The following is a 25,029-nucleotide window of genomic DNA, read 5'->3' as shown; positions in this document are numbered from 1 at the left end:
TGATTTCGCTGTCGTCCTCCACCTCCCCCACATTTATTCGCAATTGGGAACAGGACCTTCATCAAGAGTTGAATCCAGATAAAAATAAAAAAAAGTATTCTTGCCTTGACTCACACTTTGTCAGGAGCCTCTAAAGTGGCGGAGATGAATTACAAACTCATCGCTAGATGGCACTATACCCCAGTTTTACTCTCCATAAGTTTTTTCCTCAAAAATCCCCTCTGTGTTGGAGGGACTGCGGAGAACAAGCTACTCATGCCCACATCTGGTGGTACTGCCCAAGGCTACGCCCATTTTGGCTTGCAATTATCTACTGGATTAAGGAGATTCAAGGTTGTGTTGTTCCTAATGACCCATGTTTTTTTTTTTCATTGCACGGGTAAATCAGTGGGACTGTACAAGAGATCTGCGACGCCACATCTCCTTAATGCAGCCAAAACCCTTATTCCATATTATTGGAAGACCAAAACCATACCGACATTACGCCAGTGGCTCTTACTAGTAGACAATATTTATTATATGGAGGATATGACACTCTCCCTTCGGGGGAAAACAGATCTTGCTAAAAAGATATGGTCCGGCTGGTTTGCCTTTAAATATACCTCCGCTTATGCGGAAATTATGGCCCACCCTGCTTAGTAATTGACGATTAATGTTTAATTTGTTGCTGTTTTATCCAAGGGACAACATGTGAAGAGATGCACTATATAGTTCCGTGGTATGAGGCAGCTACACCCCCATTCTCCAATCCCCTCCCCCCCCCTGTCCTCTGCTCCACTTTTCTTATCTACTTCTTTGATCTTTTCTTTCTATTACTTATTGAAAAACCGGAAAGGGGGCATACATTTTTACGCAATGTTGGAAACGATGGCTTCCATGCCCCTGCCTAAATTGATCTTGGTATGCGATGTCCGACGTGAACTTACTGTGTAATGGAAATTGTTTATATGTCTGCTACCACTGAATGTACCTCCTTTTCTAATAAAAACTGATTATAACAAAAAAAAAAATATATATATATATATATATATATATATATATATATATATATATATATATATATATATATATATTTATGCCAAGGATGGGGAGTTCCGGACGTTGGTCTATTGGCGTCCGGGTTCAACAACAATGGCATATGAAACAGATGCATTGGTATTTCCATGGGATCAGTTTTAACTGATCTATGCTTTCCCTCCTGTTCTGCTTCTGCGCCTTCTTCACAGGATCAAGCAAGAAGGGAAGGAGGTGATTCTTGTGGCCCAGGAGATCATGGTTTGCCAAGATCATAAAGATGGTGGAAGGGGGCCCTTGGCCCCTACCACTGTGGCCAGACCTTCTTTTGCAAGATCCGGTTTTCCATCCTTCCTTACAAATGCCAAGTTTAACGGTTTGCCTATTGAGACCCACATTCTATAATAAGACCATGGGCTGTCAGCTTCATTTGTTTCTACTTGCTTCTCACTCTCTGGTTCATAACTTTATTCAGGGGGTAACGTGGATTAATCCTCCAGTTCACCCCTGAACCATTGGGACTTAATTTTAGTCTTGTCAGCTTACAGAAGTAGCCCTTTGAGTCAATATGGAGATATTCCCTTGGTTCTCTTGATGGGGAAAAATAATTTTTCTTGATTGCCATATCTTCGGCAAAAAGAGTATCAGAGTTGGCTGCTCTTCCTTGTAAAGAGACATAGTTGTTCATAAGGATGAGGTTATATTGTGGCCTCATCCTGAATTCCTACCGAATGTAGTATCGGGTTTTCATTTAAACCAGCATATTGTTCTGCCTTAATTTTTTTCCAGAACCTCGTTTCTGTGGAAGAAAGGTTACTATGTTCTTTTGATGTGGTGAGAGCGGTCAAGGTCTATTGAAAGTGACCACTTAAATTCATAAAACAGATGTTTTTGTTTGTGTTTCCGTCAGAATCTACTATTTCTAAATAGGTTACATAGTTACAAGTGATTGTTCAAACTTATGGTTTAAAAAGGAAAGTTCCTCCTTTTCATCACCACCAGGGCTGTTAGTGCCTCTTGGGCAGTGCATTACCAAGCCATGGCTCAGATCTGCAAGGGCCGTAACTTGGTCTTCAATCCATACATTTACCAGATTCTATCAAGTAGATGTAAAAGATTATGAGGATATCGCCTTTGGGCTTGGTGTACTGTAGGCTACAGTATGAGTCCTCTAGTCTCTTGGTGCCCTACAATTGTGTCTCCCTCCCTTCAGTTAGCATTGCTATGGGACATCCCACATAGTAACTACTGTGGCTCTGTCCCCCCTGATGCATGAAAAGAAAATGGGATTTTTTTTAAAACAGCTTACCTGCAAAATCCTTTTCTTTGAAGTACATCAGGGGACACAGAGGTCACTCCCTTCTTGGTGTACACATATATTGCTTTGCTACAAAACTGAGGTGCTCCCAGTAGTGGGAGGGGTTATATAGGGAGTGCACTTTTTAATTTAGGGCATGCCAGTGTCCATCACCAGAAGGTGACCTATAACCCACATAGTAACTTCTATGGTTCTTTGTCCCCTGATGTACTTCAAAGAAAAAGATATGTGCTGCTTTAACTGGTACTTGTGTAGTCATGCAATGCTGTACCCAAACTAAATTTACATCCTTTTTTCCCTACAAATAGAGCTTTCTTTTGGTGGTATTTGCTCACCTTTTATTTTCTGCAATATAAATGAAAAAAGATGGAACATTTTGAAATAAAGTATTTTCTACTTTTTGTTATATAAAAAATACAACAATTTTAGGCCAAAACCCATTCAGCCACATGTCTTGAGTAAAAAAAAACAAAAAACTCAAGGGTACATTTATTGGTTTGCGCAAAAGTTATAGCGTCTACAAACTAGGGTTAATTTTCTGGAATTTACGCAGCTTTTAGTTTGACTGCCTATCTCAATTCTTGAGGTGCTAAAATGGCAGGGCAGTACAACCCCCCCCCCCCCATGACTCCCCTTTTGGAAAGTAGACACTCCAAGGAATTTGCTGAGAGGCATGTTGAGCACACTGAATATTTAAATAGTTTTTGTCATAAGTTAATGAAAAATGACAAAAAAAAAAAATTACACAAAGTTGTCACTGGAATGATATATTGCTCACACATGCCATGGGTATATGTGAAATTACACCCCAAAATACATTCTGCTGCTTCTTCTGAGTATGGGGATAACAGGTGTGAAACTCTGTGGGAGCCTAGCCGAGTACAGGACCCCAAAAAGCAATCACCCCCTTCAGGTTTTCTAAGGGCGTAAATTTCCCGTCCTCGCTACCTATCACAGTTTCGGAGGCCACAATATGCCAAAATAGCAGAACCCCCCCCCCCCCCCCAAATGACCCCATTTTGGAAAGTAGACACCCCAAGCTATGTGTTGAGTGGCATGTTGAGTATTTTGCAGATCTCACTTTTTGTTACAAAGTTTTGAAAATTGAAGAATAAAAAATCCTTTTCTTTCTGCATTTTCCAAAACAAATGAGAGCTGAAAAATACTCAGCATGCCTCTTAGCAAATACTTTGGGGTGTCTACTTTCCAAAATTGGGGTCATGGGGGGGTTTGTGCTATCTTGACATCTCACACACGTGGTATCCCCGTATTTAGGAGAAGCAGCAGAATGTATTTTGGGGTGTTATTCCACATATACCCATGGCATGTTCAAGCAATATATAATTTAGTGACAACTTTGTGCCAAAAAAGAAGATTGTAATTTTCCAAAAACTTGTGGCAAAATATAAAATATTACATAGACTCAACATGCCTCTCAACACATAGTTTCAGGTGTCTTCCAAAATGGGGTCACTGGGAGGGGGGTTATGCTATCTTGGTATTTCAAGGCCTCCGAAGCTGTGATAGGTAGTAAGAAAGTGAAATCACCATTTTACACCCTTAGAGAACCTGCGGGGGACATGAGAAGAGGATGATCGGGGCTGCTCTGTGCAAAACCACTGCACAGAACTGGTAAGTATATGCATGTTTGTCATTTTTATAATAAAAAAAAATGAAGATTTATAACCAGTTTAAATTAATTTAAATGAGTTGTCATTTACTTATATTAGGAATTAATATAAAAATACTGCACTATACACATAAACAATAACAGCCAGCACTACAATCTTAACAAAAAATGTGTGAATGAATAGAGTGAAAACAGTGTAGCGCTAGGAATCAAAAGTTGAGAATTGACATAAACATATTATGAAAAGGACTCCTCAAACTGATGCGTTTCGTCTACAAAGACTTCAACTCCCGTTGAAGTTTTTGTAGATGAAACATGTCAGTTTTGAGTCCTTTCCATGGCATTATGCCTTCTTGAATTTTATGCATTTTTTTTTTTTTCCCTCAAAAATAATTTTTTTATTCGTACATAACATAAACAGATACATAGCACAGTACATGGGTAAACAAAAGCAGCTTCCATGACTTTGTGGTATATTGATAAAGTCTACATACAGTGATACATGGCTGATTAGGCAAGAACAAATAGAATACAGAATGTATGAGCCTAAGAAGTCAGTAAACAGAGAAAACTAACATATGTACTACCAGCAGTTACATAAAGTCAAGAGGCTTTGGGCGAGTGGCAGTGCGTGTATATCAAACAATGAATATGGGGACCCCCCTCATCGGGTCCCCCCAGGGACCGACGAGGGTCGGGGGACTTGCCCCCCGGAGTATAAAGGAGTAAAAACATTAAGTGCCTCCTAGTATCTTTGGTACACAGAGGTAGGGGGCCTCGGTGTTGGGTAGTGTGCCAATGGGGCATAGTATACTTATGAGGGATGTAAAGAAGGAGTAGAGAAAGGGTGAAAGTGGAGGGGGGGGGATACAGAAGGGAAGGGAGGGCCTAGAGGGGCCAGAGGGGGCTATGGGGGGGTTGGTGAAAGATCAGAGGGGGAAATGAGGGGATAGGGATGGGGTCGCTCCTCTCCCCAGCCCCTGCTCATCATACAGTTAGTACCAGAATTCAACTCGGGTGATTAATGTGGAAAGCAAGACTTGTATCTGTCTGTGGACTTAAAGTGCGTCCAGCAGGCCCATGTGGCGGAGAATTTCTGCGTGCGGTCCTGAGAAATAGAAATCAGCTCTTCTATCTCTTCAATTTTAGCAACTCTTGTCAGCCAATCTCTGATGGTAGGAATCTGGGAGGAACGCCAAAGCGCAGGTATGCACAGTCTCGCCGCATTGACCATGTGCATGGCCAGGGACTTGTGATACGTTCGTCTGGGCAAGGAGGTGTGGTGAAGGAGGTACTGACCAGCATTGAAATCAAGTGTATAAGTAGTGACTTGCGATATTATGGAATGCACCTCTTTCCAGAATGGTTGGAGCTTAGCGCAATCCCACCATATGTGGAGCATAGAGCCTTCGTCATTGTTACATCTCCAGCAGACATTTGGGACTGAGGGAGAGAATTTATGAAGGCGGGAAGGGGTCCTGTACCATTTTGTGATTATTTTGTAGCCATTTTCTTGAATGGCGACGTTCATTGACCCTTTGTGTGCATACGTGGCGATGGCACTCCAGTCTTCCTCTGTAAACTGTATATGTAGATCTCTACCCCATGATACTTTAGAGGACTCCGTCTGTGGGGAACGTGTTTTGTCTTGTAGGATAGAGTAGAGTAGGGATATGAGGTGTCTTTGTGGCATGGCCTGGGTGTGAAGGGATTCGAAAGGGGTAAGTCGTCTTGTCCAAACGTCTGTGTGGGACTTGGAAGTGAAGAAATGCACCGATTGTCTGTAGGTCCAGAAAGGAAATTCCTCTGTGCGAGACATGGATTTAAGGGCGTCATAGGATCAAAGTCGTCCTCTATGAAAAAAAGTGCTGTGCTAAGACATCAGCATGTGGCCATTCCCTCGAAAGGAATGTTGCCGATTCACCGGGTAGGAAATCTGGGTTTCCCCTCAGAGGTGTCAATGGGCCTAGGTATGAGGAGATCTGGTGAGAGGTTACTGCTTTCTTGAAGGCTAGCAGGGAAGTGTGGATGAGCGGGTGCGTCTTGACGGAGACGGGCCAATGTGTCTGTACAAGCCAAGGTAGGGTGTGTAAGGGGTAAGTCGAGAAGGAACCCTCCAAGTCCACCCATATCTTACCCTTCCTATGGAATTTCCAGTCCAACAGTCTTGTTAAATGGCATGCTAAGTAATAATGATAGAGATCAGGTAGGGCTATGCCGCCATTTGTTTTAGGACAAGTCAGGAGAGAATATTTAATGCGTGGGGCATTCCCTTTCCAGATGAACGCGGAGCATAGCTTCTTGTATGTCAGGAAGAAGGATGGAGGGATATGAATTGGGATCGTCTGGAGGAGGTACAGAATGCGCGGAAGAACCATCATCTTAATTAGCGCAGAACGGCCAAACCAGGAGACATTAAGGTTGGACCAATTTTTCAAGTCCGTTTGGATTCTAGTCAGGGCTGTCAGAAAGTTGTGGGCATAGAGTTCAGTCAGGTCCTTGGTTATTTGAATGCCAAGATAAGTTATAGCATTTCTCTGCCATTGAAAGGGGAAGGACGCTTGGCAATGGGATACCTCCTGAGGGGGTAAGAAAATGTTCAGGGCGTGGGATTTGGAGTAATTGATTTTAAGATTGGATAAAGAACCAAAATCCTTAATGTCCTTTAAGAGGTTAGGTAAGGATGTCCGGGGCGACTGCAGAGATAGTAAAATATCATCCGCGAACGCGGCAATTTTGTATTCTGTGCGATTAATAACGACCCCTTGGACGTCTGTGTTGGTCCGTAATTTATTGAGAAAGGGTTCCAACGTCAGGACAAATATCAGGGGGGAGAGAGGGCAGCCCTGCCGGGTGCCGTTACGTATAGAGAAGGCGTTTGACAGGAGGCCGTTTGCCTTCACCCTTGCAGAAGGGTTGGTATATAGGGCATTAATATAGGCAAGCATACGGGAGGGGAGGCCAATGGTCCTCAGAACCTCCCGCATATAATCCCAGGCCACCCTGTCAAACGCCTTCTCCGCGTCAAGTGAAAGAAAGAATCCCTCAGTCCTATTCGTGGAAAGCCAGTGTTGAATATTTAGTGTTCGAATAGTGTTGTCCCTGGCCTCCCTCCCCGGGACAAAGCCCACCTGGTCAGGGGAGACGAGGCCAGGGACAAGTGGTGAAAGTCTATTCGCGATCATCTTGGCATAGAGCTTAAGATCCACGTTCAGTAGAGAGATAGGCCTGTAGTTAGAGACCTGGGATGGATCCCTCCCCTCTTTAGGGATAACGGCAATGTGGGCTGCCAGCATATCCCCTGCAGAGGTGGACGGGTCCGTAAGGGAGTTCAGGGTTGACAGGAGCCGGGGGGAGAGAACTTCGGAGAAGACCTTGTAGTAAGCAAGGGGAAAGCCGTCAGGACCCGGGCTTTTGCCTGGTTTCATTTGCTTTATAGCGAGGGACAATTCCTCGGGGGAGAGTGGGTGGTCCAAGGTCGCGGCCTGCTGTGGGGTAATTGATTTGGGACTATATTGGGCCAGGAATTCTCTAATGCGCGATAGGCGGTCAGGTGCGTCAGGGGGCCCTACGTTATTGTCCGGTAGATTATAGAGTGCAGCATAGAAGTTTTCAAAGTGTGCCGCAATGTCTTCGTTTTTAGAAAGGAGTGAGCCCTGGCCGTCTCGAAGGGTGTGAATCAGGGATGAAGCCTTGGCCGTTTGACTCGTACGGGCCAATAGCCTCCCACTTTTATTACCGTGTTCATAGAACACTTTTTGCTGGAGGACATATCTACGTCTAGTGCGTTTACCCAATTCATCCATTAAGGAGGACCGTGCACACAGGAGGTCTTGCAAGGTAGCTTGCGAGGCCGAATGCTTATGTGCCGTTTCAAGTCTCTGGATTATGTTAATAAGGGACGTGATCCTGTCTTGGCGTTGTCTTTTGGCTTTCGCAGTCATAGAGATGAGCTCACCCCTCAAAACGCACTTATGTGCTTCCCAAATTGAGACGGGTGAGGCGTCAGGGGAGACGTTTTCCTGGAAGTACAGGCAAATTTCGGCCTCTAATTTTTGAACGTTTGCCGGGTCTTTTAAAAGAGAGGGGTCCATCCGCCAGGTTTTGGTTACCTGTCTAGAGTCAGGGAAAGTGAGGGTCATGGTGATGGGATGGTGATCGGAGAGGAACATCGGCTCTATCGTGGCTCTGGAAAGGAGAGAGAGGTCAGTCTGGGAGAGGAAAAGGTAGTCTATTCTCGAATATTTCTGGTGTGGGTGGGAAAAAAAGGTGTAGTCTTTGTCAGTCGGGAACAGGGTGTGCCATGTGTCGTGGAGAGTCAGACCCTGCAGTTGAATCTTAATCTGTCTCAAAGCGCGGTAGGGGAGTGCAGAAGTGCCCGTAGAGGAGTCTAGGATCGGGTTGAGTGGGACGTTAAAGTCACCTCCTAAAATCAAAATTCCCTCCTTAAATGAGGACAGAAGGTCACATGTTTTTCTAAAGAAGGACACTTGGTGTTCATTCGGACAATAAATGTTGGCCACCGTAATAGGTCTGGAAGCGTACATGCCCTTAATAAAGACATATCTACCTTCTTGGTCATATAAGGAGTCAGTCAGTTGGAAGTCAGCAAACTTGGAAATAAGGATAGAGACCCCTTTTGTCTTGGAGGTTGGATTAGTGGAGTGAAGCGCTTGTTTGTATATATGGTTCGTCAGCTTAGGGATTGCGTCCGAGCGGAAATGTGTTTCCTGAAGCATGAGGAAGTGGGCCTTATGTTTGGAGAGGGCTGAAAGGAGTTGTGATCTCTTTTCTGGGAGGTTTAAGCCTTTCACATTGAGGGAGAGGCATTTTAGTGAGAGGCGCGTCCGAATGTCCGAATCCTTCTGCATTATATTGAGATGAGAGATCTGGACAGCAAGGGCGCTAAAAGCGGTAATGATATGATAAAAGCGTTATATTTAGTAGGGGTCAGTCGCACGACCCGAGAGTGGGGGGACAGGGAGAGGAGCGACCCAGTTAGAAGAGGGGGGGGGGGGGGAAAGGGAGATAGATAGGTGGGAGAGAGGGGGGGAAAAGAAGGGGGGGGCAAATCAGAGAGAGGACAGAGAGGGGGGAGAGGTAACAGCAGAAGGGGGAGAAAAGTAGGCAGGAATCCAAGCAGATCCCTGATAGAGGTTACACCGGAGGCGGATGTAGGCATGCCTATCCACCTAGTGGGAGAAAGCCGGACTGTCAGCTCAGGTCGTACGACCAGCTGTGTGGAGTCAGTAAGCCTGGGAATGGACCGGAGGAGTAGCACCAAGGAGAACGAGGAGAGCAAATTGATGCGACAGAGGAATGTATGCGACGTGCAGGGCAAAACCTAGGCACGCGCAGTGGTCAGGGGCTTGCTCAGGAGGGCAGGGTGCGAGGCACCACTTTCGGCTGTTGCCTATTATATTAGCTTAAGCAGGGGTAAGTAGCGAGCAGGGATCGTAGGAACATGGGATCAAGGCCAGCCGAGTATGAGGGAAATGAGAAAATCTGTTTTGTGCACAGGACAGGGATGGGAGCATGGGAATCACAAATCGAGTTCCAAAGGCACGCTACTAGTTTAGAGCGGGAACAAACACAAGGAAGCAACTATAACATGGCACACATCCGTTGCAGATCCCAAAAACATGAAGGGAGAAACGAAGCGTGAACTAAACATAACAGCAACATAAATGATCAGTTATACATTAGAGAAATAACACAGTTCTCCAAACAACAACGCCAGGTAAAAATAAATAACAACAAAAAACAAAATAAAAGGGGGGGGGAGAAAATAAAAAGGGGGGGGAGGAGGAGAGAGGGGGACGGGGGGAAGGGGAGAGGGAGGGGAGGGGGGTGGTAAGCAGATGAGGGGGTCTCAGCGTACTGACGCTAACATTAGGACAGTCTTGAAAACAGAGTGGGAGGCGGTAAAGTCTCAATGCACGGTAGGATCCTAAAGTAATAAACTGGCCCAAGGGAGGCGGGTGCAAGAACATTGACAGTACCTGGAGCCAAGTAGATTAGGATGCCCAAAGCGAAAGACCCAGAAGAGTCACCTACGTCAGAGTTCCAAAGACAAGGTACTGGATCTGGGTAGACTGGGATTCCCAAAGTGAAAGTTCCAGAAGATTCATCCTCGTAAGAAGTTCTTGTAAGACGTTGAAATACCTCGGGTGTTCGTGCCTAAAGGAATCTGGAGAGAGGGAAGAAGAGAAAAAAAAAAAAGGGGGGGGGGGGAGAAAAATGGGAGGGAGGAGGTTGCTCCTACAACTGGCGTTCTTTTGGGATGGAGCTGATGAAGAATGTTGTTGCCTTCAGTTGGTGAACAGGAGCATTAAATAAGGTGGTAGGGTAGCTTTAAGCATCCTGGCGATCCCTTCTTGGGGTGTCAGCAAGGTGCGCGCTGCGTGAAGAGAGATCCCTTCTGGACTGGCGGTCGCCAGGGGAGGTGGGGTCCAGTCTGCGGCGTCTGGAGCTCGGTCGTTGACTCTTAGGCGATGCATTAAGAACCACTGACTTCCACGGCTCAGTAGGGAAGTAGAAGGCACACCACTCCGGTATGTCTACCAGTGGTATGTCCAGTTGTTCACAGAATGTGGGCAGATCTTCCGGGGTTCTGAGCAATGCAGTGCGTCCTCTGGAGGTAGCAGATAGACAAAATGGGAACTTCCATCTGTATTGGATGTTGCGTGTGCGCAATATGTCCAGCAGGGGGCGCAGGGTGCGCCTGTTCTGCAGAGTTATTTGTGAGAGGTCCTGAAAAAGCTTTACTTCTGACCCATTGAACAGAATGCGTCCCCGTTCTCTCGCCTTCCTAAGGATTTCTTCCTTAAGGGGGAAGTTGACAATACAACAGATAATGTCTCTAGGAGGTTCAGAGTCCCTGGGGGGGGGGGGGGGGGGGGTCTCAGTGCGCGGTGAATACGTTCCATTTCTATAGGGGAATCAGCAGGCCGGTCCAGCAGATCATTAAAAATGGCACATACAGTCTGTGGCATGGAGGCCGCATCTACTCCCTCAGGAACCCCTCTCAGTCTAAGGTTATGTCTGCGCCCCCTGTTGTCTAAATCCTCCACTTGACGGTGGAGCTCAAATATGTGGGGCAGCTGCATATCATAAGACCTCTGTACTTGCCTGATCGCTGCTGCTTGTAGCTGGGAGGTATCCTCTACTACCGCCAGGCGATGATTCATGGCGTGGATATCCGTTTTCAGTTCAGCGATGGCGGATGTCAGGGTGTGTTTAATATCCAGGGCCACACTCTGTAAATCTCGCTGGAGGTCCAAGAGGCTCAGGGCTGCGGGACGTTCCGGCGTCCGGTCCGCGGCGTATCTACGCGAGGCCGGGGATGCGGCCTGCGCGTCTTGGGAGGCCTGCGTCTCCACGTGTTGGCCTGCCGGGCGGGAGCGGAAAATCTCCGGGATATTGTTGCAGAGATGTGCCCCGGGGTCCTTAACAGGTTCCTTCACATGGCGGGGGGTCGAGGTGCTTCTATTCGACCTGCCCATGGTGGCTGCTATCTTATATCCTCTGGGGAAGCTGCGTTTCTTCTCCTTGGTGCGGGAGCTCTCCTCTCAAGCAGCCATCAGCGGGTCCCGTCCAAGCCACGCCCCTTTATGCATTTTTTACTTGATGCAATACATCTTGAAATCTATGTAAAGCCTTTTTATTCCAAATAAACCCATAACTATAAATTTTTTCACAATGTGGAGGCTTTCTGTGTTTTATGGATTTTGTTAGCCATAAACCTACCAAACGGTTCTGTGGTAGAAGGAGGTTTTTTACCATCTGGAACATAGCCATCCTGATCCATATTCTCACATGCCGGGTTGAGGTCTGATGTGGCTCAGCTGAGGAGGAGGAATTGCACCACTCGCTATTCAGAGCGTTGATATCACATGCCTGATTGATGCTACCTTCTGGTAAGCGTATTTAATCTTCTCCCCTCGACGGTGACTCCTTTAGTCCTACACTCATGGATTCCCTCCCATCAATACATATTATTCACTAATGCAAATATACTACCAATTTTGATTTACAATATGCACAGTGCACTTTATTTAGAGACACAATCAGATGATGGTGTTAGTGTTTTTTTGTATATGCTAATCACGATTAAGTTTGTATATCACAGTATGTTTATATGTCAAGACTCAACATTTGATTACTAGTGCTGCACTGTTTTCACTCTATTTACTTATATTACACATTTATAAAGGATTACTATATTTTTGCATGTTCAGCTATGTAAAGTTATGTAGTGTTATTACTAATTTTAGTTATATCCTGTAGCAAGAGCTTATTTTTCTCCTACAGTCTTCGCACCTCAGAGACAAGCTACCTTAACGAAGCATTCTCATTCTACTCTGCTATTCGACAGCGTTCCTATTATTCTCAAGTCACCAAAGAGGACAGGTGAGATTTTGCTTACTAATTTCCTCTTCTTTGTACAGTCTTCAGTTTTTGTAACCTAAATGTCAAAAGTGATAGCTCATGTTCAGCATGTGAGATAATTTTAGCTTTCTTTCTTCTGTAATAATAATAGAAAAGTTTTTATGCATCCAGTGGCATTCAGGTACATCATCACTTGTCATGTGCAAAATCTGTGGTAGAGTAAATTGATAAAAAAAAAAAAAAAAAAAAAAAACCTATGTTTACACGAGCAAAATTAAAGTTATACATAAGTATGACACCTTTATTTTTTTTTTAAAAGATATATCTTTAAAATCATTTTTTATATATCATGAACATTTTCTGTTCTTTGGTGCACCTAATAAAGGTAACATGGTGAGAAAACTACATAGGATGTAGTTTGCTTATGGAAATACTAGATGCTTATTTTCTGAGTTTTTGAGCCTATGGTCACATTTAAAGCGGGAGTAAACCCGCTGACATTTTTTTTTTTTTTTTTAGACCTTCAAGGGAAAAGGCATACTAGTTCATTATTAAATACTTACCTTAGAACGAGGCCCCAACATCTCGCCTGATCCACGCCGAGGGAGCTGACATGTTCCCTTGGCGTGTCTTCCGGCCATCGCGTGGGAGATTTCTTTTCGGCAAGGTCTAGCGTCTGCCGGGCTTTCAGCTGAAAATCCCCTATGCGCATGCGCCGCTGCAGTCAGCAGCTCATTGCGAGGGGAATAGCTCCTAAACCATATAGGTTTAGGAGATTTTTTTTTACCTACAGGTAAGTCTTATTATAGACTTACCTGTAGGTAAAAGTAAAAAAAAAAAAAAACACTTTACAACCACTTTAAGCTGTTACCAGTGGTAAAATTCAGTCATTCACAGCAAGAGAACCACAAGAAACATGCAAATAAATTGGGCCCATTCATATTTTTGCACTACATTGCAGGTTTATGGAAACTGCATTTTTCTTTGCATTTTCTAATATAATATTTATTTGCATTTAAAATGTTACATTACAAAAGCTGTTAGTTCCAGTTTGAGAATGCCAATCTTGATGTTACAATATAAACATTACAAAAACTCATTGCTGTCCTTATTTGACTTCGTGGCTCAGTTACACTTTTTTTTTTGACAAGAATTGCTCTTTATTGACATACAGTATCTCACAAAAGTGAGTACACCCCTCACATTTTTGAAAATATTTTATTATATCTTTTCTTGTGACAACGCTCAAGAAATTACACTTCGCTACAATGTAACATAGTGCGTGTACAGCCTATATAACAGTGTCAATTTGCAGTCCCCTTAAAATAACTCAACACAGCCATTAATGTCTAAACCACTGGCAACAAAAGTGAGTACACCCCTAAGTAAAAATGTCCAAATGTGATTGGGGAGCAGGTATGTTAAATTTGGTGTTATCGCTCTCACTCTCGCATACTGATCACTGGAAGTTCAACATGGCACCTCATGGCAAAACACTCTCTGAGGATCTGAAAAAAAGATTTTATTCTCTACATAAAGATGGCCTAGGCTATAAGAAGATTGCCAAGAACCTTACACTGAGCTGCAGCATGGTTTCCAAGACAATACAGCGGTTTAACAAGAGAGGTTCCACTCAGAACAGGCCTTGCCATGGTCGACCAAAGAGTGAGTGAGTTGAGGGCATGTGCACAGCATAATATCCAGAGGTTGTCTTTGGGAAATAGACATATGAGTGCTGCCAGCATTGCTGCAAAGGTTGAAGGGGTGGAGGCTCAGCCTGTCAGTGCTCAGATCATACTGGGACCATGTCCTGTGGTCTGATGAGACCAAGATAAACTTATTTGGTTCAGATGGTGTCAAGCGTGTGTGGCCGCAACCATGTGAGGAGTACAAAGACAAGTGTGTCTTGCCTACAGTCAAGCATGGTGGTGGGAGTGTCATGGTCTTGGTCTGCATTAGTGCTGCCAGCACTGGGGTGCTACAGTCCATGAAGGCCAACATGTACTTCCAAGATAACGACCCCAAACACACCTCCATGATGACCACTGCCTTGCTAAAGAAAGTTGATGGACTGGCCAAGCATGTCTCCAGACCTAAACCCTATTGAGCATCTGTGGGGCATCCTCAAATGCAAGGTGGAGGAGCACAAGTTCTCTAACATCTACCAGTTCCTTGATGTCATCATGGAGAAGTGGAAGAGGACTCCAGTGACAACCTGTGAAGCTATGGTTAATGCCATGCCCAAGAGGGTTAAGGCGGTGCTGGAAATAGTGGCTAAACAAAATATTGACACTTTGGGCCCAATTTGGACATTTTGACCTAGGGGTGTACTCACTTTTGTTGCCAGCGGTTTTGACATTAATGGTTGTGTGTGCTTATTTTGAGGGGACAGCAAATTTACACTGTTATACAAGCTGTACACTCACTACTTTACATTGTAGCAAAATGTAATTTCTTCAGTGTTGTCACTTGAAAGGGTATAATAAAATAACGTTTGTGAGATACTGTAATGGCATAATGACAGCAAACTGTATGCCAATTATTAGCAACATTGTGAGACAATAGTAATTAAATGTAATCTGCAGAGAGTTCAGAACTGATTAGAGTAGCTTGCAAGGAAAACAAGAAAAAACTAAATAAATAGGAGACCCTCACAGAAGATTTACAATGAAAACTGTAGGTTAATGCAGCTAGTAAACGTGAAAAGAAAATACTTATTGCGTTGTCCATGGCTATTAGATCTTGTCATATTTCCTAGGGCAGTCCCTATTCATGTATCTCAAGTTATACAACACTGCATTAATAGAAAGCTATTTTATAAGGCTACCATAGCAGGCGGGGGAGGTTCATTTACTAAGTACTTTGTTCTTAGAATAATACAGTATGTATGAAATCAGTATTTTAGTGTAGCGAGGCAATCTGTTCATCTTCCTGGATGCCCAACAATGCAAGCTCAGGAGAGAGTGTTGAGTACATTTGTAGTCGGGTATTGATACATGCAAATACTTCTGCCCAGAAATGGGCCACTCTAGCATAAGTCCAAAACATGTGATAATAGGTTCCATCACCCGAGTGATAGCATGAACATTCGGGAGACCTTTGTGAATAAATTCTGTGCAGTCTCTGGGATGTGTAATATACTTTATTGTATGCAATCATTTCACATTAATCAATTTATTTTGCAAAGAAATAACCAACCTAAAGCTATTCTCAAAATATTTCTCCCAGGACTCCCTGTCCAAAGTTGAAATATCCCTCCTCCACTGCACCCACAACCTGTCCATTTTAGGAGACTGCACAAGGAGGAGAGCAGGATAGAGTTAAGACAGGGGTTTAGAGAGGGAGTCATGAAAGAGAAGGTCCTCTATCGGGTCAACCTTCAAATAAGGGGGAATAGGGAATTGCAATTGTGTCGCATGATGCAATTGATGGTAATAAAAGTACATACATCTAGCCAATCTTTATTTAGAGGAAATATCCAGAAAAGATAATAAAGTACCTGTGGGCATAATGTCTCTAATGCCGCGTACACACGATTAGACTATCTGGTGGACAAACCGCCGGATAGTCCGCTGGACTTTCCGAATGAGCGGACCTGCCCACACACGACCGGGACTATGGCAGGAGTCCGCCATACTTTTGAAATGAACGGACTTGCCCACACACGGAGGTAAGTCCGTTCATTTTGAACACGGCTCCAGGTAGCCGGGACTAGCAAAGAAAGTCAATGTCACCACCTTTGACTAGTTGCTGGCCCTGTTACCTGGTATGAACTTAAAGGGGAAGCTCTGCACCGAAAAACGGCATGGAGGTTCCCCCCAAGGTCCATATAAGACCCTTATCCGAGCATGCAGCCTGGCCGGTCAGGAAAGGGGTTGGGGACGAGCGAGCGTCCCCCCTCCTGAGCTGTACCAGGCCACGTGCCCTCAACATGGGGGGTGCTTTGGGGAAGGGGGGCCATGCGGCCCCCCAACTCAAAGCACCTTGTCCCCATGTTGATGAGGACAAGGGCCTCTTGCCGACAACCCTGGCCGTTGGTTGTCGGGGTCTGCGGGCAGGGGGCTTATCGGAATCCGGGAGCCCCCTTTAATAAGGGGGCCCCCAGATCCCGGCCCCCCACCCCATGTGAATGAGTTTTGGGGTACCATGTACCCCTACCCATTCACCTGTGAAAAAAAAAGTGTAAAAATAAAACACAACACGTTTTTAAAATGATTTATTGCACAGCTCCGGGGGTCTTCTTCCGTCTTGGGGGGGTCTTTTTACCGGACTCCTCCACTAATTTCTGCTCTTTTACTAGCTCTTTCACTAGCGGAGGAGCCCGGCTTTCTTCTTCGTCACCGCCGCCGCTGTCCGGGGGTCTTCTTCCGACTTCGGGGATCTTGTCCTCCTCTTCGGGGGTCTTGTTCCCCTCTTTGATTCTTCTTGCCGGGCCTCCGCACCTTCTTCCAGCTCTTTTACAAGCAGTGGTCCGGTCTTCTATCACCGCCACCTTCTCTTCTTCTTGTTCTTCCTTGAGATGTTGACTCAATGCGCTCTCTGGCCGCAATGACAGGGACGCGGTGTGCGGCGACTTATATAGGGACATCACCGGGTGATGTCCCCACCCATTATGCTGTCACAGTTCCAGCATCCTCTGGGACTGTGCTATCATAAGGTGCGGGGACATCACCCGGCGATGTCCCTATATAAGTCGCCCCACACCATGTCCCTGTCATTGCGGCCAGAGAGCGCATCGAGTCAACATCTTAAGGAAGAACAAGAAGGGAAGGTGCTTTGGGTTTGGGGGGGCTGCCTTGTTCAAAATGTACGGACTTTCCTCCGTGCGCGGGAAAGTCCGTTCATTTCAAAAGTCCGACGGACTAGCACACAAATGGCCGGATTGAGTCAAAACTACTTTCTAAGTCCGCCAGACTTTTGGGTAAAAAAAAGTCAGCCGGATAGTTTGATCGTGTGTACGCGGCATAAGAGTCCTTTCCATAACAAGCTCACACCTGGGGGTCCGGAAACAATCTTAAATGGCATAAAGTATTACCTCATAGAGGGTGATACAGGGACGACTGATTAGGTTGCATACAATGGTTCCTAGCTACAGTCCAGATTCAAATCGTAGCTCTAGTAGGGTATGGAAGGGAAGCATATGCCCTAGGTCCTTTATACACCAAGTTGCTTTGTTCCAGAAGTGCTACTTCTGGACAGATTTGCTGCATTTTAGATTGTGTAAACCACCATCTAACTGTAACCAGGATGACCGCCGGATAATAGACAACAGCTTAGGTAGTGCCAGACCTCCACAACGCACCAGTATTTGGAGGGTAGACTTTGCCAAGTGGGGGGGGCCTTCCCAGAGGAGGAGCTAACAAAAAGGTCATCCCTCAAAGAAACCAGCTATCCAATTAGGGCAATTCAGTAAAACATACAGTAGTTACATTTAGGGAGATAATTCTAAGTAAATGTATGCGGCCCAACAGCTTCAGTACAAAAGAAAATATATGTGAAGTGCTTCCCTTCTTGCAAAGTTAAACAAATACTAGATAATATAAACACTAACTAAAAAATTAATAGGAGTGTTAAATATAGCACAAATAATATTGCATGAACCACAATAATAGTATATGTGCAACCGGTGACCTCTAATGGAAACAATAAATATAACACGTGTATGTATGTATGTATATGTATATATATTTATGGTCCAGAGCCCTCAGACCGATACGGATAAGGATGACAAACAAGGTTAACATAAACTCGCTTCCTTGAAATGGACCTGAAAGTGTGCCCTGGTCTAACGTACGGTATGCCAAAATAAGGGGGTATACCTTAAAATGAAATGAATATGAAATGGGTGAAATGAGTACTCACTTGAGGAGTATGCTTAGAGAAATGCCCTGATAAAGGGGATGGGTGGGTGGGTATCGCGCACCGGAACCGACGAGGAAGACGGGCGGACGGCTGGTTAAATACTCCACCGGGCTCCTCCCATAATTTCAGGCCACCATACTGGCCTTTCTATTTATGGTCCAGAGCCCTCAGACCGATACGGATAAGGATGACAAACAAGGTTAACATAAACTCGCTTCCTTGAAATGGACCTGAAAGTGTGCCCTGGTCTAACGTACGGTATGCCAAAATAAGGGGGCAAAACATCCAGGTAGGGGTTGCACTTTATTGAGACAAGACTGTCACTGGGTGAGTTTGACAAAGGCCTGGGCCATCTCTATTTGCAGTTTGGGTATGTAACGGGCAAAACAGGAGGACTTCCATCTACCCAATTTCTTGATAACATGGACCGGGACCCCTTGGCGGGAGGCAGTAGAAGCTGCTTTGATACGGAATAAATGTCCGGAGTAGTGAGCAGGATTGAGGTGAAGGATGCCCAGGAGTATCCTGACATGCTCCATGAACTGGGCTGCGTCGAGAGGTTTCGTGTGAAAAGGCAGAAGCGGGCCAGTTCCTGGTTGGTTGGCCAAAAGGGTCAACAAGCGGATGAGAACAGTGACCGGGCACCAGCGGTTGTTGGTTTTATAGAAGTGTATGTCCATACCCGAGCCAAGCTGCTGCGTCTTGGAGACTGCTAAGTGTAAGATGAAATGGTCTTCGTATCGGACCAGGTGGTGCTTGTACAGCATGCGTGCTGTGAGGCTACTACAAGTAAACTGGCTTGGCCGTAAGAAGCCGTAGAAGGCCAGGTGTATGGCTGCTTGTAAATGCCACTCATGTGGAGACCGAAAGGTGAAGTGGCCAGGATATCTGACATAGTTCTAGAACGTCTCCTGTGAAAGGCGGTGGTTTGGTGCCGGCCATCGGCTGGCGCTTCTGGACACTGCGCATAACAGCCCGAACGGTGCGGTAAGAAAATAAGGAGGGTACGGTAGGGTCCTGGAGGGACGTGAAATGTTGTACACCGGTCAGGTATAGCCGGATCGTATTAACGGATAACACCAACTGCGAGTGGCAGTAGGAAATGAAGGCTACGACTCGCTTGACACGGGACGTCACTGTGCTGTGATACGTGATGAAGCGGTTAAAGGCCCTCCAAGCTGACTGATAGGCCTTGAGGGTATTGCGGGAAAGGGAGTAATCGATAAGTTGGGTAGCCGCTAGGAGGTGAGGGGCTAATCCAGGGTTAGTTGAGACCAGTCCGGGATAGCTGCTGATGTTGGTCCGGCTCCGGGTACCTGATCGAAAAGAGACAAGGTTACAGCGGGAGAGGGCGTCCGCTGCCTGATTGAACTTACCGTGGATAAAGGAACAATAGATGTTGAACTGAAACAACAACAAGAGCTGGACCAGTTGACGTAGGAAGGACATAATCAACCGAGAGGACTCCTTGGCGCAGCCAGGAATTGCCAGTAACTGGGGAGGCCAGGGAGCTGCGAGCCGGAGGTGGCCAAAAAACAGCCGCAAGCCCGTGGAGGCCGCTGCGTCGGTCATCACCTGGGGCGAAAGGGAAGACACGGAGGGAATGAACAGGGAGACGCCATTCCCAGACGATAGGAATTCCTCCCGCATAGCAAGGACTGCTATTGCCGCGGGATCCAGGCTGAGGACTTGCTCTGGATCCTGTGAGAGGGACAGTAAAACCACTAAGTGTGACACAAGGCGCGACCCTGAGGGATGATGCGCATAGCGACTCAACATGCCGTGTAGGGACTGTAGGTGTCTTTTGGACGACTAGACTGGAGAATATGCGAGGATATAATATGCCCCTAAAGATGGCAGTTGTGATGGCGAGCGTTTGCCGTTGGCTATGGGCTGATGCCTCTGGATGCCCCGAGGTGGGGATCTTGCTGTATGGGCCGTAACGACAGATGGCTCTCCGTGCACTGTAAGGATAAGAAATGTTGAACGCTGGCTAGAAATAGCCTGGGCGTGCTACAGGAAGAAGCCAGTTGCGTGTGACAACATGATCCTGGTGCGGGACGGAAGCTGAACTCAACTGTCCTAAGGAAGAGACGGATAGACAGACAACAGTGAATGGTTTGTAAGAAAGCCACGGGAGACGAGAGGCCAATTAAGTGCTGCTGAAAATGACGTGTAGCCAGTTTGTGTGCCACTGAGAACGTGCTTGCCAATGAATGATTGCAAGAAGTTATGCTAAGTCATGAGCCTTGGCGTGACTAAAGTAGTGTTTAAACATGTGCTTGCGACAATTGCCCGGGAGTTTGTCACTGGAGATGTATACGTAGTGACTGTGAGCCATTCGTGTTACCGCATGTGCACTGCGAAGACTACAGGAGTTGTGCTTGAACGCATGTTTGGATGCGTGCTTGTGATGATTGCAAGATGTTACCCAGGATGCGTGCTTGCCATGACTGCAAGATGTAATGCTAGGATGCGTGCCTGCAACTAATGCAAGGAGTTGTGCCAGGACTCGTGCCTGCAACGACTGCAAGGAATTATGGTAGGCTTCATGGGTAGCCAGGCCGGAAAAGACAGAAGTCCATCCGGTCCAACCAAATCAAAATAAATAAGGTATCACACAACCCGACACCCAATTCTACGCCCGCAGCTGATCCAGAGGAAGGCAAAAAAAACCCCAACAGAGCATAGGCCAATTTGCTACAGCCGGGGAAAATTCCTTCCTGACCCCTCGAGAGGCAATCAGATTTTTCCCTGGATCAACTACACCTATAAATATAAGTACCCCGTAATACAACGTACATTTAGGAAGGTATCCAGGTCTTCCCTAAAGCAATCTATTGAGCAAGCCAGAAGTGCCTGCCAGCAATGATTGCAACAAGTTGTGCCTGGGCACCTGCTTGCAACGATTGCAAGAGGTCTATGCTCAAATGCGTGCTTGCCATGATTGCAAGAGAACTATGCTCGAATGCGTGCTTGTAATGAGTGCAAGAGGTCTATGCTCGAATGCGTGCTTGCAATGATCGCCAGAGGTCTATGCTCGAATGCCTGCATGCAACGATTGCAAGAGGTCTATGCTTGAATGCATGCTTGTAATGAGTGTAAGAGGTCTAAGCTCGAATGCGTAATTGTAATGACCGCGAGAGGTCTATGCTCGAATGCGTGCTTGCAGCGATTGCAAGAGGTCTATGCCCGAATGCGTGCTTGTAATGAATGCAAAAAGGTCTATGCTCGAATGCGTGCTTGCAACGATTGCAAGAGGTCTATGCTCGAATGCGTGCTTGTAATGACCGCGAGAGGTCTATGCTCGAATGCGTGCTTGCAGCGATTGCAAGAGGTCTATGCCCGAATGCGTGCTTGTAATGAATGCAAAAGGTCTATGCTCGACTGCGTGCTTGCAACGATTGCAAGAGGTCTATGCTCGAATGCGTGCTTGTAATGACCGCGAGAGGTCTATGCTCGAATGCGTGCTTGCAGCGATTGCAAGAGGTCTATGCCCGAATGCGTGCTTGCAACGATTGCAAGAGGTCTATGCTCGAATGCGTGCTAGTAATAAGTGCAAGAGATCAATGCTCGAATGCGTGCTTGTAACGATTGCGAGAAGTCTATGTCTGGATGCGTGCTTGCAACGATTGCAAGAAGTCTACGCTTGGATGTGTGTTTGCAACGATTGCAAGAAGTCTGCGCTTGTATGTGGAGAAAACAGCGAGACACGCCTAAACGAAGCTGTGTTTCCCTTTTGAAGGCAATCTATAATGAAATGAGGCCGAGGAGCAAGGCCCCCCGGCAGGCATCCAAACATTGAAGAATCAACTGGACCCAAGCCGGGAAGCGGTATGTGACAGTGAAATGAGAGAACCTGCCATGACAGAGATCCGGATCGCCATGCCACAACTTGCGACCGAGCACGAAACGGATTCTGGAGCATGTACTGAAATGAGGCCATTCCTGGGGCACGCCGAGACGAATTTGGTACACCGATGTGACTATTCGTACCGGAACGTGATAGGTGAAATGAAATGAAAAACCCATGACAAAGACAAGAATCAGAGGACGAGCCCTTGAACCAAACAGATGAATCCTGTCTTTGGAGCATGTACTGAAATGAGGCGTAGCAGCTGGGCACACCAGAACGAATCGGTGCATAAGGAATGCGACAGGATTCGAATTGGCGCGTAATAAGTGACAGAAATGATATGCCATGACAGAGACAAGATTCAACGACTGGACTGATGGTTACAACAAAGAATCCGTCTCTGGAGCATGTACTGAAATGAGGCGTAGCAGCTGGGCACACCGGGGCGAATCGGAGCATAAATAAACGCAACAGGATTCGAATCGGAGCGTAATAAGTGACAGAAATGATATCCCATGACAGAGACAAGATTCAACGACTGGACTGATGGTAGCAATAAAGAACCCGTCTCTGGAGCATGTACTGAAATGAGGCGTAGCAGCTGGGCACACCAGAACGAATCGGTGCATAAAAAATGCGACAGGATTTGAATTGGAGTGTAATAAGTGACAGAAATGATGTCCCATGACAGAGACAGGATTCAACGACTGGACTGTAGGTTACAAAGAATCCGTCTCTGGAGCATGTACCGAAATGAGGCGTAGCCGCTGGGCACACCAGGACGAATCGGTGCATAGAGGAATGCGACAGGATTCGAATTGGAGCGTAATAAGTGACAGAAATGGTATGCCATGACAGAGACGAGAATCAGGGACCGTGCGTGAACCTGCGAGTGATTCAGTCTCTGGAGCATGTACAGAAATGAGGCCGAACCCTGGGGCACTTCAAAGCGAATCGGTGCACCAGAGGTGCGACAAGATTCGCGCCAGAGCGCGACTAGTGACAGAAATGATTTGAAACGGTAGAAATGACTGGGAGTGAAATGATTTGACATGAGATAAAATAAGATACATAACATAACTGCATGAATGAAGAGACATATATTCGAACTGGAGCAGACAAAGCGAAACGTGTGGACTGCTTGCCTTGTCGTAACAAGCAGTCGGCTGTGAGTCGAACGATTCGACCGATACTAATAGAAATGCTCGGGCAGACGAATGGTTTCGAATGCCGTACCTGCGAATGAATCGCCTGACGTGGCGTAATCGAACGTGTCGAAAAGTGATAACGACTACATCGAAAATAGAAAATAGTGACATGCGTACGAGGGCCACAGTAAAACATTCGATTTAAAAGAAGCGAGCGGGTCGAGAGTACAGGGAATGTCGATGGTACATCGAAATACATAATTGAAAAGGGGATGCCGAAGCCAAACCTGCGACAGCCGGCCCAACGTGAAACGACAAATTCGATGGGTACGACGACACTCCGACGGCGAAACCCACGGACGCTGATGTACGGGAAGACGAGTTGTCAAGACGGAAACGAATAACGCGGGAACTCACGAACAGGCTCACTGCATCTGGTCTGGATAGTCGGCCCTTGATGTCTGACGTATCAGATATCGCGCACCGGAACCGACGAGGAAGACGGGCGGACGGCTGGTTAAATACTCCACCGGGCTCCTCCCATAATTTCAGGCCACCATACTGGCCTTTCTATATATATATATATATATGTGTGTGTATGTGTGTGTATATATATATATATATATATGTGTGTATATATATATATATATATATATATAACTCCATGTATCCAGTGAGATCTTCTATACATGAATGCTGTCCACACACAATCCAGGGGTGATAGATAACAAATGAGTAAATGACACCAAGTGGACCCTCCACCAGTCACACTATGCTCTCACCTCCCATAAAGACCCCCAATTAGGCCAAGTAACACCTTCCCCTTTGGGGTCTCAATCCAGTGTCTTCTAAGCTCTCAACAGTGGGCTCCTGCGAGCGTGGTCTCTCATAGATGATGGCAACATAAGGGTAAAAAAGGAGCTAGCATAGTGTAACACTGTAAAACAAAATGTATTTAAAACATAAGCAAGCTATACAACTCACATTAGGAATGCAATAGCCCTGGTGCTTACAGGTTGGAGGTCAAAAAACCCTGCTGCCCTCATGGGTGATCGTGTACTTCCTACAACAATGCAGTAGCGTCACAAGCCCCGCCCTGATGCATCTTGTCACTCACATGTGACTTTATCAAAGGGTATGAGCCTGTAGTCATCACGCTAGTATTTATACTACTAAATCAATTAAAAATGGGCAGACGCGGAGGTCATTTTCCTGTGGTTCACCATGGCCATTTTACTGGTGATTTTGCTGGGAAAAACAAGAGGCCAAAATTCTGTGTCTATGCATTTACATAGCGGTGGCCATTTTCTAGGAGACCGTCATGGCCATTTTACTAGTGATATTATAATAAATCATCCTTTATAGCAGGGATATGCAATTAGCGGACCTCCAGATGTTGCAGAACTACAAGTCCCATGAGGTATAGCAAGACTCTGACAGCCACAAGCATGACACCCAGAAGCAGAGGCATGATGGGACTTGTAGTTTTGCAACAGCTGAAGGTCCGCTAATTGCATATCCCTGCTTTATAGGAACTAGATACATATGCCAATACACAACGGTGAAAGGTGCAAATATAGTACTGCTCTACGCCTTAAAATGAAGCAACTAACATGGCAAACAGACAATTGCAATATGGAAATAAAAGTAAAAAGTGCATCTCTAAAGCCTTTAAATTAACTAAGATCATTGGGTGGATCTCACAATGGTTAGTGAAAACAAATGTGGGACTCACATTTAGAAATGGAAACACAGTGATTTGATAAGTAAATCAAGAAAAGAACATGTCATAAAGTCCATAGGTGAAATG

The 25,029-nt window shown here is 45.8% G+C and overlaps 1 protein-coding gene across 5 annotated transcripts in view; it reads left to right on the top strand.

Annotated features, from left to right (window-relative positions):
* Positions 1-25,029, top strand: part of SCAI (suppressor of cancer cell invasion) — a 1,638,004-nt gene that overhangs the window by 550,444 nt on the left and 1,062,531 nt on the right. For all 5 annotated transcript variants that reach the window (XM_077463762.1, XM_077463684.1, XM_077463531.1 and 2 more), the window contains exon 5: positions 12,276-12,374. In XM_077463762.1, coding sequence (XP_077319888.1) covers positions 12,276-12,374 — 99 coding nt within the window. The remainder of the gene's footprint in view (positions 1-12,275; positions 12,375-25,029) is intronic.

This window comes from Lithobates pipiens, unplaced genomic scaffold (assembly GCF_037356315.1).
Source record: "Lithobates pipiens isolate NorthernLeopardFrog02 unplaced genomic scaffold, aLitPip1_a1.2 Scaffold_1, whole genome shotgun sequence".
NCBI classification, from domain to species: domain Eukaryota; kingdom Metazoa; phylum Chordata; class Amphibia; order Anura; family Ranidae; genus Lithobates; species Lithobates pipiens.
The sequence above is the reverse complement of the archived record's forward strand: the minus strand, read 5'-3'. Positions and strand labels throughout refer to the sequence as shown.